The following is a 10,116-nucleotide window of genomic DNA, read 5'->3' as shown; positions in this document are numbered from 1 at the left end:
CTGTGGCAGTGAGTTCCATAGTTTAACTATGCCCTGCGTGAGTCTGGAGACACACAAATTCCCCGACCCTAATGTGCAGGACTGCACTGCAAGGAGGAGGTGTGATAGACCAGGCTTTCCAAATCTGAAGTTCTCCAAGAACTCGCATCTCCCCAGAGCTCCAGCCAGCATTGCCTACACCCCCCAAAAAAATATGGAGGAGTTCCCCATTCCTTCATTAAAAGAAGGCAGAGTTGTGACGGGGGGTGGTGGAAGCGAAGGCAAGCGATGGTATAGTTCAAGAATGGAGAATGTGCAGCCCTCCAGAATTTGCTGGGCTCCCAATCCCCAGAGCTCCAGCCAACATTGCCTTTGCTGTTGTTGTTGTTTAGTCGTTTAGTCGTGTCCGACTCTTCGTGACCCCATGGACCAGGCACTTCTGTCTTCCACTGCCTCCCGCAGTTTGGTCAAACTCATGCTGGTGGCTTCAAAAACACTGTCCAGCCATCTCGTCCTCTGTCATCCCCTTCTCCTTGTGCCCTCCATCTTTCCCAACATCAGGGTCTTTTCCAGGGAGTCTTCTCTTCTCATGAGGTGGCCAAAGTATTGGAGCCTCAAATTCAGGATCTGTCCTTCCAGTGAGCACTCAGGGCTGATTTCCTTAAGAATGGATAGCTTTGTTCTTCTTGCAGTCCATGGGACTCTCAAGAGTCTCCTCCAGCACCATAATTCAAAAGCATCAATTCTTTGGCGATCAGCCTTCTTTATGGTCCAGCTCTCACTTCCATACATCACTACTGGGAAAACCATAGCTTTTACTATACGGACCTTTGTTGGCAAGGTGATGTCTCTACTTTTTAAGATGCTCTCTAAGTTTGTCATTGCCTACCCACCCCCCAAAAAAAATATCTGGAGGAGTTCCACATTCCTTCATTAAAAGAAGGCAGAGTTGTGATGGGGAATAGCCAGGGGCAGCGAAAGCAAGTGATGGCCCAGCTCAGAAATGGGGACCTCTGCCTTCCATGCATTGTTTGGGACTTCAACTCACTCCAGACTCAGCTGGAATGGCCAACAGTCAGGCCTCAGGTTCCCCTATCCTGGCGTGGCAGGATGCAGCCTGGTCTGATCCGGCAAGGCCGTTAACGACGCTCTTACGAAACGAGCTTTGGCCCTTCTGCCGTTTTTATGGATGTTCTTGCCCTCCGTTCAACCTGCGTTAACTTGCCCTCTCCTCGGATTTTTGCATCCTGCTCAAACCGCTCCAGGCTGCCCCGAGGCTCTGGCCTCCAGTTTCCTGGAGAAGCAGACTCAGTGGCCTCTTGTAAATCTCTCCCTCCTTGCAGTAACTAAGAAACAAATCTGCATGATCTAGAATCGGGCCTTTCCTGGCTTCAGATGCCTGCTCGGCCACTGAGGTGCCAACCTTCCCCATTGGCAACCTCCTCAAACTCAATGGCCCAGTGAGCCCAGAACTGCCTCTGCGTTAGGGATGGTGAACCTGAGACCTTCCTGGTATTCCCAAATCCTATAGCTGCTTCTCATTGGATCTGCTGCCTGATGCTGTGGGGAGTTGGAGACCAGCAATGCCCTGAGGGCAGAGGTTCCCTTTCCCCGAACTAGACCAGTCGCTTGTCTTTATTGCCCCTGCTGCCTCTGCCACAACACTGGCCATCACTTGAGACTCCTTAGGTAAAGGTAAAGGGACCCCTGACCATTAGGTCCAGTCGTGGCCGACTCTGGGGTTGTGGCGCTCATCTCGCTTTATTGGCCGAGGGAGCCGGCGTACAGCTTCCGGGTCATGTGGCCAGCATGACTAAGCCGCTTCTGGTGAACCAGAGCAGCACATGGAAACGCCTTTTACCTTCCCACTGGACTGGTACCTATTTATCTACTTGCACTTTGAGGTGCTTTCGAACTGCTAGGTTGGCAGGAGCAGGGAACGAGCAACGGGAGCTCACCCCGTTGCGGGGATTCGAATCCCCGACCTTCTGATCGGCAAGTCCTAGGCTCTGTGGTTTAACCCACAGCGCCCTCAGGTAGTGATAAAGCGGGATATCAAATCCAAACTACTACTCTTCTTCTTCTTCTTCTTCTTCTTCTTCTTCTTCTTCTTCTTCTTCTTCTTGCCTTTGTTCCCCCTCGCTACAGGCAGCAACAGTTCTGTTTTGCTCATGATGGGGGAGTTCCGGGAGCCATGATGAGGACTTGTAGGAGCCGAGCGGGAGGAACCTCTTGGCTCCTCCGGAGGAGAGGAGTCCCAATTTGTGTAGGAAGCCCTGCAGGATCAGGCCCCGAGTACAGGATCCTCTCCTCTAGCAGGTGCCCCATGCAGGATCCAGTGACCATTGAGAGCCATGGCATATGCCTCCTTTTTTCCAGGACTGGCAGTCAAGGTGGCTTTCACATAAAACAGGAAAACTAACATAATCCTTAAAAAGTAATTCTACTCTAATAAAGATATATACATAGAAAGAAGTATTAAAAATAGCTAATAGTCATAAAAAGAAGTAACAAGGAGATTATCTCTGTTGGACCTGGTCCAAACCCACGGGGAGAAACTGAAATATTATTATTATTATTATTATTATTATTATTATTATTATTATTATTATAATATTTGTATACTGTCATATACCTGCAGGTCTCAGGGCAGTTCACAAAATAAAATCACAATATAAAAACAGAAGATACACTATGATGAGGACTTGTAAACGGGTTCAACCTCTGGGAAAGACTTCTGCTTGAAACCTTAGAAAGGGCAGGGCCGCAGTAACTATTAGGCTAATGAAGCTGTAGCCTTAAGTCCTCGTGGTTTTTTAGGCCCTCAGTTCAAGAGTTTAGCCATGAACTTCGTCCAGTCGCTCTTAGCATTACCTTCTTTACAGAGTCGTTGTTGTGATGCCCAGCGAGGTGGGGGTGGGCAGAGAAATCCCTGTAACTCTGTGCTCTCTTGCGCCCCCTGGACATCGTCCCTGGCTTCACGCAGGTGTTTCGCAAGAGACACACCTTGACCTTAATCAGAAGAGATTCCTTCCATCAACATTTGTATCAACAAAATACTCCCTTTCCCATCCCATGAGCTTTGCTAGTCCCAGAGTGCCACCTGGTGGCCATAGAGGGGAGAAAATGGGTTTGATTAGCCCCACACACATCCCAGAAATCTATTTCTCCTTTGGCTCCAACATTTGGTCCTTGACGTTCATTTGGATCCAATGTGTGTACGGAAATAAAGGGCGGTGGAATTGAAAGTCTTGTGTCGCTCAGGGGTGGAACATCTGCTTTGCGTGCAGAAGGTCTTAGGTTCGTATCCCAATGGCATCTCCAGTTAGGGCTGGGAAAGACACACACACACACACAAACACACACCCCTGGTATCAGAGATTTTGAAAACCTGCTGTGAGCCAGTGCAAGCAGCACTGAACTAGCTGGACCAATATTCTGGCGGAGCTGAAGGCATTCTCCTTTGTTCCTTCAATAAGGTGCCCTGCACGCAAAGAGGCTATGAGAAAGACATCCCATTTGCTCCCCCCAAAACTCACAGAGGTGCTTTGCTATCCCTGAGCAGGAAACTCTTTTGACTCTGCTTCTGGCAGTTGCAATCCCAGAATTGAATGCAGTGCTGCTGCGGCTTCCCAGGGAACTGCAGAGCTAGGGTGGCTTCTCTTTTATTTCTTCTTTTTTTAAAATATTTTTTTCCATCTCCGCCAAGCTAAGCAGTTGGCTCCTTACCTCTCTCGCCCTGACCTAGTCACTGTGATCCACACGACGGTCACCTCCAGACTGGATTATTGTAAGTCGCTCTATGTGGGGCTGCCCTTGAGGCTGACCCAGAAACTCCAGCGGGTGCCGAATGCCATGGCAAGACTCCTTACGGGGTCCTCGCTGCGAGATCACATTCACCCGGTGCTATACCAGCTGCACTGGCTCCCGGTGGAGTACAGGATCAGGTTTAAGGTGCTGGTTTTAACCTTTAAAGCCCTATACGGCCTAGGACCCTCGTACCTACGGGACTGCCTCTCCTGGTATGCCCCACAGAGAAACTTATGGTCTTCAAATAAAAACATCTTGAAGGTCCCAGGCCACAGAGAAGTTAGGCTGGCCTCAACTAGAGCCAGGGCTTTTTCGGTTGTGGCTCCAATCTGGTGGAACGCTCTGTCACAAGAGACTAGGGCTCTGCGGGACTTGACATCTTTCTGCAGGGCCTGCAAGACACAGTTGTTCCACCAGGCCTTTGGCCAGGGCATAGCCTGACTCCCTCCTTTGGCAATCTTCACGGAGCTCTGGCCCAATGGTTGCCATTGGTTTGATTTGGATTAATTTTATAATGAATGATTTTAGAGTGTTGTGTTGTACTGTTGTACTGTTTTATTGTTGTTAGCCGCCTTGAGCCCGGCTTCGACTGGGGAGGGCAGGATATAAATAAAATTTATTATTATTATTATTATTATTATTATTATTATTATTGGAAATTTTATTTACAACATAACATAACCCCCCCAACACAGAAATCCACCCCTTTCAGACACAAACCTAACAAACAACAAGCATAATTTACAACAATACAAACAACCAAATAAAAGACTTCCTTTATCCTGTTTCTGGCATCCTTATTTACTTCTTATAAGCTGTTTCCTTTATGAATAATTATTAAGATTTTCCTAATTATAACTTAAATATCCACAAAGTCTCCTGCAGACATTAATCAAAACAAGTCCAGGTATGAATTTTAGGACACTGTTTTGTGAAGTATTCTCTGTGTTTCCCCCATGCTTTTTGAAATTCTTGTCTAGTATGATCTCTAATTCTTGTCTAGTATGATCTCTAGTTGGGAAAACCATTAACAGCATGGGAAGAATTGTGGAGAAAGAACTGGAAATTTACAGCCTGTGAAGTATTGAGGTAAAATCTAATCAAGATGTTTTATAGATGGTACCTTAACACCTACCAAAATAGCTTAAATGTATAAGACAAAAACAAATCTGTGTTGGAGGTGTGGTAAAACAGAGAGGACACTTATACATGTTTGGTGGACCTGTGAAAAAATCAAAAGCTTCTGGAACATAGTATATGACGAGCTTAAAAAAATGTTTAAGTATAACTTTATAAAAAAATACAGAAGCTTTTCTACTAGGGATAACAGACGCAGGTATAGCAAGAGAAGATCAGAAAATATCCCTCTATGCTACAGGAGCGGCAAGGATCCTAACTGCTAAAAACTGGAAAAAAAAACTGTGCCAACAAAAAAGGAATGGCAAGACAAACTGTTAGAGTATATTGAACTGGCTAGATTAATAGGGTGGCATCTCTGAGCCAGTGTGGTGTAGTGGTTAAGAGCGGTAGTCTCGTAATCTGGGGAACCGGGTTCGCGTCTCCGCTCCTCCACATGCAGCTGCTGGGTGACCTTCGGCCAGTCACACTTCTCTGAAGTCTCTCAGCCTTACTCACCTCACAGAGTGTTTGTTGTGGGGGAGGAAGGGAAAGGAGAATGTTAGCCACTTTGAGACTCCTTCGGGTAGTGATAAAGCGGGATATCAAATCCAAACTCTTCTTCTTCTTCTTCATATGAGTGCGGAGCTAGGGTGGGTTCCCATTTCCCTTGATGATCCTTTCACCCTATTCACTCCTGCTACAGCTCCTTCTTCCAGGTCGTAAAGATCCAGGAAGGGCCATTCCCCTTTTCTCCTACAACCGCCTTTCAAATTGCTCCCCCCAAAACCACATTTCCTGAGAAAGACTTGGCTCCTTTCTCCCCCAACTTCAGCCAGCTGATCCTGCAGTGAGGCACCTGCTGTTTGCAAACGTTGCCTCTGGAGACGGGGGATAAATTTGCTTCTGTTCACCTATCTAGCTTACACTCCCGGAAACCATCTGGGACCTGAAATGCATCTGGCCTTGAATTTTGCACTCACTTCCCTGAATTTTGCAACATGGTTTCCCCCCGACCAAAGGAGTGCAGGTGTCAAGGGGAAGTGTGCACCTAGAAAAGCACATCTCTGTGAAAATAACAGGCCTAAATGCATTATGTTGGGGAAGATTGCAAGAATGTCTAGATTAGGAGAACTGGGTGCTTTAGAAAAATGCTGATGGATTTTCAGGAGCTAGGGAGGCTGCAGATCAGGAGGTGTAGGCAGCCATTGAGACTTCCCAGGCGCCTGCATGTCAATCAAAGTTCAGGGGAAGACATCATGAGTTAACTCCTCCCCTTATGAGATAACACCTCCCCGGGGCATTTTCAGATCAGGAAGTGTGGGCAGCCAGGGAGGCTGCAGATCAGGAAACATGGGCAGCTGAGGAGACCTCCCAGATGCCTGTATGCCAATTAAAGTTTGGCGGGGAAACATAAGTTAACTCCTCCCCTTATGAGCCTACACCTCCCCTGGGGCATTTTCAGATCAGGAAGTGTGGGCAGCCAGGGAGGCTGCAGATCAGGAAACATGGGCAGCTGAGGAGACCTCCCAGATGCCTGTATGCCAATTAAAGTTTGGCGGGGAAACATAAGTTAACTCCTCCCCTTATGAGCCTACACCTCCCCTGGGGCATTGTCAGATCAGGAAGTGTGGGCAGCCAGGGAGGCTGCAGATCAGGAAACGTGCAGTAGGAGAGACCTCCTAATGACTGATGTTTTAATGTATTTTAAATATTTTGTTGGAAGCTGCCCAGATAATAATAAGAATAAGCTTGTACAGTGGTACCTCGCAAGATGAATGCCTCGTAAGATGAAAAACTCGCAAGACGAAAGAGTTTTTCGTTTTTTGAGTTGCTTTGCAAGACGGATTTCCCTATGGGCTTGCTTCGCAAGACGAAAACGTCTTGCAAGTTTGTTTCCTTTGTCTTGCAAGTTTGTTTCCTTTTTCTTGAAACCGTGCATTCAGGGGGTGCAGTTGCGACTTGACTTCGAGGAGCAACTCATAGCACACGGTGTGGTAGCCTTTTTTGAGGTTTTTGAAGACTTTGGTGATTTTTGAAGCTTTTCCAAAATCCGTGCTTCGCAAGACGAAAAAACTCGCAAGACGAAAAATCTCGCAGAACGAATTAATTTCATCTTGCGAGGCACCACTGTACCGGGATAAGATGTCATGCATTAATTCCTCCTATGGCGGGGGCAGGTCAATTTCAGCATAAAAAGATCTAAAATGCTGCTGTACCATCGCCTCTTTCTTATGTGTCCAATTCTTCTGCCCCTTGTATTTTAGACTCTATTTTAGACTCACAGAAGTTGCTGCACATGACCGACTTACCCGCAGCGGGTCTACTCTGAGTAGGACTTAGAGGGAAGCAGCCCCACATAAATATTTGCTCTTGATTTGCATTCTGAAAGGACTATATTGTCTCGCTCGACAAAAGACCCGGAGTGACACGGTATGTGGATGTTGGATCTAATTTATTTAATTAAGAGGGATGAATAACACAACGATAAAGATGGAAATATATATAACGTGTGTGTGTGTGTGTGAGAGAGAGAGAGAGAGAGAGAGAGAGAGAGAGAGAGAGAGAGAGAGGCCATGAAGAGTGTTGTAGTCAGCAGAGCAAGGAGAGAGGCTGGGTGTATACAAAGGCAAGAGTTCGAATCTCACGCTAAACATTCAGTGATTAAGACGTTTAAAAATTCAAGGAAAGGTTGGGCAAGATGGCAGCCTCTTCATTCAATAATCTGACTCACGTCAGATTCAGATTACGTTAAATTCCCACAGAAAAGGCTGTAGCTCAATGGTAGAGTATCTGCTCTTGTAGGCAGAAGATCCCAGGTTCGTTCCCCAACACCTCCAAGTAATTGTGGAAATGTCCTCTGCCTGAATTCCTGGAGAGCCGCTGCCGGTCAGTGTTGGCAATCCTAGGTTGGATGGACCAGTGGTCTGTCTTGGAATAAGACTACCTTCTGTGCACCTCCTCATTGATCCAGCCCTTTATCCATAACCATGAGGGCTAGAATCTTTAGGAAAACCAGAACCCAACGACAAGAGTGTCTGCTTTGCATTCAGAAAGTCCCCAGTTTGACCCCTGTCATCTCCAGGTTCGGCTGAAACCCTATTGAGCTGCTGCCAACCAGTGTTGACAATATTGAGCTAGATCTGACTCACTAAAAATGTTCCCACCTGTTTCTTCCCCCTCGCCCAGCGCTCTCCAATAAAATTTCCTTTGCTCCCTTCTATCTTCCGTTCATTAAAGTGCTGCTAGGAAGTGAAACAGGGGTAAGCAAACTGGTGCCGTCCAGACTCCAGCTCCCAGCAGTCCCAGCCAGCATGGCCACTGTTCAAGAATGATGGGAGTTGGAGTCCAGCGACACCAGGAGGGACACGAGCTCGCCAACCCCACATTAAAAGAAGGCAGAGTTGTGATGGAGGTAGCCAGGGGCAGTGAAGGCAAGTGAGGGCAGAACTCAAATGTGCAAGAAATGTCTTGCTTCTGCTGCTAAAAAAGCACCAAAGGGGAAAGTCTCTTTTGTCTAAAACGGGTTTTTTTGGGGGGGTCCAGTCCGGCTCCTCCGAGATCGGTCCTCGATTCCCCAGTGGTAGAACTGGACCCACGGCGTCTGTGGTTCCTGCACTGCAAGGGGGTCCCTTCCAAGTCTACAATTCTATATGTAGTCTTCACAAAGAAATGTCCTGATGGAAAGCCAGAAACCGAGAAGCCGCCTTGAATGTCTTTGTTTCAGGTGTCCGCCGGACCTTCAAGAGGAAAGGTCCCCAGAGACCTCTCTCTCTCTCATTTTGCCCCTCCCTCTTCCCTCAAGCCCCCCAATATATTAGAGCAGTGTGCAATTTCGTCAGTGATGCCCTCCCAACCACCCCCTCCCCCAATTCTCTCGCCGGTTGCCAGCTTGTCCCATTGGCCGCCCCCGGTGAAAGGTCCGTCTTCAGCATGGCCTCTGCTTCCCCACGACCACATTGCCAAGAGCAAAGCATGATGGGTATTTGAGAGGCGGGGGGAAAGTCGTCAAGGCCTGGGCTGAAGGGGCAGTTCACCCCCCCCGGAAGGTCGGAGGTCAGTCCTTCGCCTCGTCTTCATGGTGGTGGTGGTTGGAGGCATCTTCCCCTGGGTGGTGGTGGCCGTAGGGGTGGGGGTGAGGACCCTCAGCCGGCAGGTTCTCGTCGCCGTTGACGTAGACGTTGAGGAGCGCCCCTTCTTGGCTCTGCTCTTTGCCACATGCCTGGCAGCTGCAATGAAGGATCTTCTCCACCAGTTTGTCCACCCTGGGGATGTCTTCGTTGCTGGGGCAGTCCAGTGTCACCTAGGGGAAGGAGAAGACATCAGAACACGCAGGAAGAGCTTGGCTGCTGGATCAGGTGGATCAGGCCCATCCAGTCCAGCTTTCTGTTATCACAGCAGTCAACCTGTAGGAACCCCTCAAGCAGGACCTGAATTCAAGACCCCTCTCTTCTGGTATTCAGAAGCACTGCTGCCTTTTGCCGTACACTAGCTCTCAGGGCTAGCGGCCATCAGTGGCTGCCTCCTCCCGAAATCTGGCTCACCCTCTTTTTTCAGAGAGCCACCACAATCATCTAACATATAACACCGGTCCTGAAAGACCTACATTGGCTCCCAAGATGTTTCCAAGCACAATTCAAAGTGTTGGTGCTGACCTTGAAAGCCCTAAACAGCCTCGTCCCAGAATACCTGAAGGAGCGTCTCCACCTCCATCGTTCAGCCTGGATGCTGAGGTCCAGCTCTGAGGGCCTTCTGGTGGTTCCCTCCCTGTGAGAAGTGAGGTTACAGGGAACCAGGCAGAGGGCCTTCTCGGTGGTGGTGCCCGCCCTGTGGAACGCCCTCCCATCAGATGTCAAGGAAATAAACAACTATCTGACTTTTAGAAGACATCTGAAGGCAGCCCTGTTTAGGAAAGCTTTTAATGTTTGATGTTTTATTGAATTTTTAATATTTTGTTGGAAGCTGCCCAGAGTGGCTGGGGAGTGGCTATTATGATAATAATATATTATCATCATCTAAGAACATCATGAGCTCTGCTGTTGGGTCAGGTCAAAGTTTCATCTAGTCCAGCTTCCTGTTCTCACAGAGACCAACAAGATGCCGCTTATGGGAAACCTGCAAACAGGATCTGACCATAAGAGCACACTTGCCTTCCTGCTTTTTTTTGTAGCAACTGGTATTCAGAATAATTGCTGCCTCCAACCATACAAG

The 10,116-nt window shown here is 48.0% G+C and overlaps 2 protein-coding genes and 1 long non-coding RNA gene across 3 annotated transcripts in view; 1 reads left to right on the top strand and 2 right to left on the bottom strand.

Moving 5' to 3' along the window:
- The window catches only part of TMCO4 (transmembrane and coiled-coil domains 4), a 114,116-nt gene that overhangs the window by 63,187 nt on the left and 40,813 nt on the right, over positions 1-10,116 (top strand). The window lies entirely within an intron of this gene.
- Positions 5,892-6,663, bottom strand: LOC307222253. The gene is made up of 3 exons (XR_013841681.1): positions 6,585-6,663; positions 6,351-6,431; positions 5,892-6,196 (listed from the first exon to the last, which is right to left on the bottom strand). It is a non-coding gene; the product is annotated as an uncharacterized lncRNA (long non-coding RNA).
- LOC307222185 (neuroblastoma suppressor of tumorigenicity 1) overlaps positions 7,344-10,116 on the bottom strand; it is a 32,591-nt gene continuing 29,818 nt past the window's right edge. Inside the window, exon 4 of the mRNA XM_079987361.1 lies at positions 7,344-9,208. Coding sequence (XP_079843487.1) covers positions 8,963-9,208 — 246 coding nt within the window. The 3' untranslated portion in view covers positions 7,344-8,962. The remainder of the gene's footprint in view (positions 9,209-10,116) is intronic.

The sequence above is a fragment of the Podarcis cretensis genome (genome assembly GCF_951804945.1).
Source record: "Podarcis cretensis genome assembly, chromosome: 8".
In the NCBI taxonomy this organism is placed as follows: domain Eukaryota; kingdom Metazoa; phylum Chordata; class Lepidosauria; order Squamata; family Lacertidae; genus Podarcis; species Podarcis cretensis.
The sequence above is the reverse complement of the archived record's forward strand: the minus strand, read 5'-3'. Positions and strand labels throughout refer to the sequence as shown.